The 3,166-nt window shown below is 43.1% G+C and overlaps 1 protein-coding gene across 7 annotated transcripts in view; it reads right to left on the bottom strand.

Moving 5' to 3' along the window:
- The window catches only part of NWD1 (NACHT and WD repeat domain containing 1), an 87,573-nt gene that overhangs the window by 21,333 nt on the left and 63,074 nt on the right, over positions 1-3,166 (bottom strand). For all 7 annotated transcript variants that reach the window (XM_037728741.1, XM_017501203.2, XM_037728742.1 and 4 more), the window contains one exon: positions 765-973. In XM_037728741.1, coding sequence (XP_037584669.1) covers positions 765-973 — 209 coding nt within the window. The remainder of the gene's footprint in view (positions 1-764; positions 974-3,166) is intronic.

Raw genomic sequence — 3,166 nt, 5'->3', positions numbered from 1 at the left:
CTGTAAAACAAGTCTCAGTGAATTTGAAAGGTTTTACCTCATACAAATCAAATTTAATTAGAATAAAAATAAAAAACAGAACCCTATCTAGAAATTCTTCAAATATCTGGAAACTGATAGCACAGTTTTAAGTAGCCCATGTATCAAAGAAAAACATCAAAAGTGAAATCCGAAAGCATTTTAAATTGTATGTAAACGAAAATACATGCCAAAATGCACATGATGTAGGTAAAGCAGTACTTTGAGGGAAATTTATAGCCCTAAGATGCTGATATTCAAAAAAGATGAAAGGTTTCAAATCTTGGGGTCAGAAAGAACTATCAGGATTATCGAATCCAACTATGAAGTCTGAAACCTCTTTTTATTTTTATTTTTTTGAGGTGGAGTTTCACTCTTGTTGCCCAGGCTGCAGTGCAATGGCACAATTTTGGCTCACTGCAACCTCTGCCTCCTGGGTTCACCCCCAGCTAATTTTGTATTTGTAGCAGAGATGGGGTTTCACTGTGTTAGTCAGGCTAGTCTTGAACTACTGACCTCCGGTGATCCGCCCACCTTGGCCTCCCAAAGTGCTGGGATTACAGGCATGATCCACTGCGCTCGGCAAGTCTGAAACTTTTTATAGTACCCTCTCAAGTGGTTGTGTATACTGTTTACACCCCACCCCACCACTGTATCAGGGAGCTCCTCCTTATATAAATGGCCTCTTCTGTCTTTGAATGTTCTGGTCTCAGCTTTCCTTTACAAACAGGGCAGGTATTTGTTACCTTTGAGCCAGATGCCGAATACACAACTTTGTGTGCTTCATCCACATGAAGGCTCCAGATCTGAGGTCCCGTGAGATTTTTTGAGCTTCCATCCCAAATGGTAAATTTCTCCTGGCCAGAGAGTAAGTTCCACAAGCGCAGTGTGTAATCCTTCGAAGCAGAGATGGCAAGGGTCCCTTTGGCAAATACTTTCACGCACCTCACCTCTCCTGCGGCAGGCCAAGGTGGGGGAGAGTATATGAGCTGGGAACACTTTGACCTTGCAACTATCAAAATGCTTCTCCAAACCAGTTTGGAAATACCCTGGTTTACCAAAGAAAAGATGGATGGAATTGAATTGTGAAAGTTATCAGAATAAAAATGGAGTCACTAATGTTAAGAAACCCCTGACAAACAGAGGCTAAGAAGGAGGGCTGCGAAGAAAGAGTTCTCACACTTGTATGTCTGATAACAGAAAAGACTACAAATATCACAACTTTGCACAAAGGCTATTGCAAACTTACAGAAAAAAATACATCTGCAGGACCATCTGCCCAGCAACCGCCTGTCCAGCCGCACCCTTATTATTGATCTTTGTAACCAAGGATAATTATTTCAAAACATTTATGTAATCCTCTTTTTTTTTTTTTTTTGGAGACAGAATCTCTGTCTCACCTAGGCTGGAGTGCAGTGGTGTGATCTTGGCTCACTGCAACCTCTGCCTCGCCAAGTAGCTGGGATGACAGGCGCCTGCTGCCATATCTGGCTAATTTTTTGTATTTTTAGTGGAGACAGGGTTTTACTATGTTGGCCAGGCTGGCCTTGAACTCCTGGTATCAAGTGATCTACCCACCCGAGCCTCCCAAAAGGCTGGTCATGGTGTCTCATGCCTGTAATCCCAGCACTTGGCATGAGACACCATGACCAGCCTTTTAATATTATCATGATGATGATTATTATTTGAGATGAAGTTTCGTTCTTGTTGCCCAGGCTGGAATGTAGTGGCGTGATCTTGGCTTACTACAACCTCCACCTCCTTGGTTCAAGCAATTCTCCTGCCTCAGCCTCTCCAGTAGCTGGGATCACAGGTGCCTATGACCATGCCTGGCAATTTTTTTTGTATTTTTAGTAGAGACGGGGTTTTACCATGTTGGCCAGACTGGTCTCGAACTCCTGACCTCAGGTGATCCGCCCACCTCGGCCTCCCAAAGTGCTGGGATTACAGGCATAAGCCACCACCCCTGGCCAATTATTATTATTATTATTATTATTATTTTGAGATGGAGTCTGACTCTGTCACCAAGGCTGGAGTTAACTGGTGCAATCTCAGCTCCCTGCAACCTCTGAGCTATTCTCATGCCTCAGCCTCCCGAGTAGCTGGGATTACAGGCATGTGCCACCATGCCTGGCTAATTTTTGTATTTTTAGTAGAGATGGGGTTTCACCACATTGGCCAGGCTAGTCTCAAACTCCTGACCTCAGGTGATCCTCCTGCCTCGGCCTCCCACAGTGCTGGGATTACAGGTGTGAGCCACCATGCCCAGCCTCTTTCTTTTTTCTTTTTCTTTTTTTTTTTGAAAGTCTCTCTCTGTTCGTTAAATTGATTGAACCTGTCCAAATGGAAAATAATGAAATGTGGCAATGCAAAATTCAGATGGCCACAGCTGGTTGGGAGTCAATCTACTGACCCAGATGTTGAATTTGTACTAAACAGATAACTGAATTTTATAAAGATTCAGCATCTAGGAGTGTCTAAAATTAATAACCACTAAAAAAGGGGAAACTTCTAGAAAAATTATAGGACTTCTCTTATCATTTTAATAATCTTGTAAAAAAAAATAATTAGCCAGGTATGGTGGCACACACCTGTGATCCCATCTACTTGAGAGGCTGAGGTGGGAGGATCAGTTGAGCCCAGGAGATTGAGGCTGGAGTGAGCTATGATCACTCCACTGCACTCCAGCCTCAGCAACAGAGCAAGACCATGTCTCAAAAAAAAATGAATAAAAATAATAATCTTAGAGAGCTATTTTCTAAGCAAAACATACAATTTAGAAGGCATAATGGGGAAAATTAGATCAACTGGATTATGTAGAAATGTAAAACTTCAGGAGGATTAACTGAAAGGTTCATCATGACAGACATGGAGGAAATATTTGCGACATGTAATAGACAAATGGAGGTTCTTCTTAATAAACACAAAGTTCACTGATCTGTGATTAAGTTCTGAGGGTGGGGCCCTCGGGAATGGGATTAGTGTCCTTATAAAAGTGGCCCCAGGCTAGGCAGGGTGGCTCACACCTGCAATCCCAGCGCTTCGGGAGGCCGAGGCAGGCGGATCGCCTGAGCTCAGTAGTGCGAATCAAGACCAGTGTGGCTAACACGGAGAAACCCCATCTCTCCTAAAAATACAAAAATTAGCT

The sequence above is a fragment of the Cebus imitator genome, unplaced genomic scaffold (assembly GCF_001604975.1).
Source record: "Cebus imitator isolate Cc_AM_T3 unplaced genomic scaffold, Cebus_imitator-1.0 Scaffold280, whole genome shotgun sequence".
In the NCBI taxonomy this organism is placed as follows: domain Eukaryota; kingdom Metazoa; phylum Chordata; class Mammalia; order Primates; family Cebidae; genus Cebus; species Cebus imitator.
This window is presented reverse-complemented; position numbering and strand designations above follow the sequence as displayed.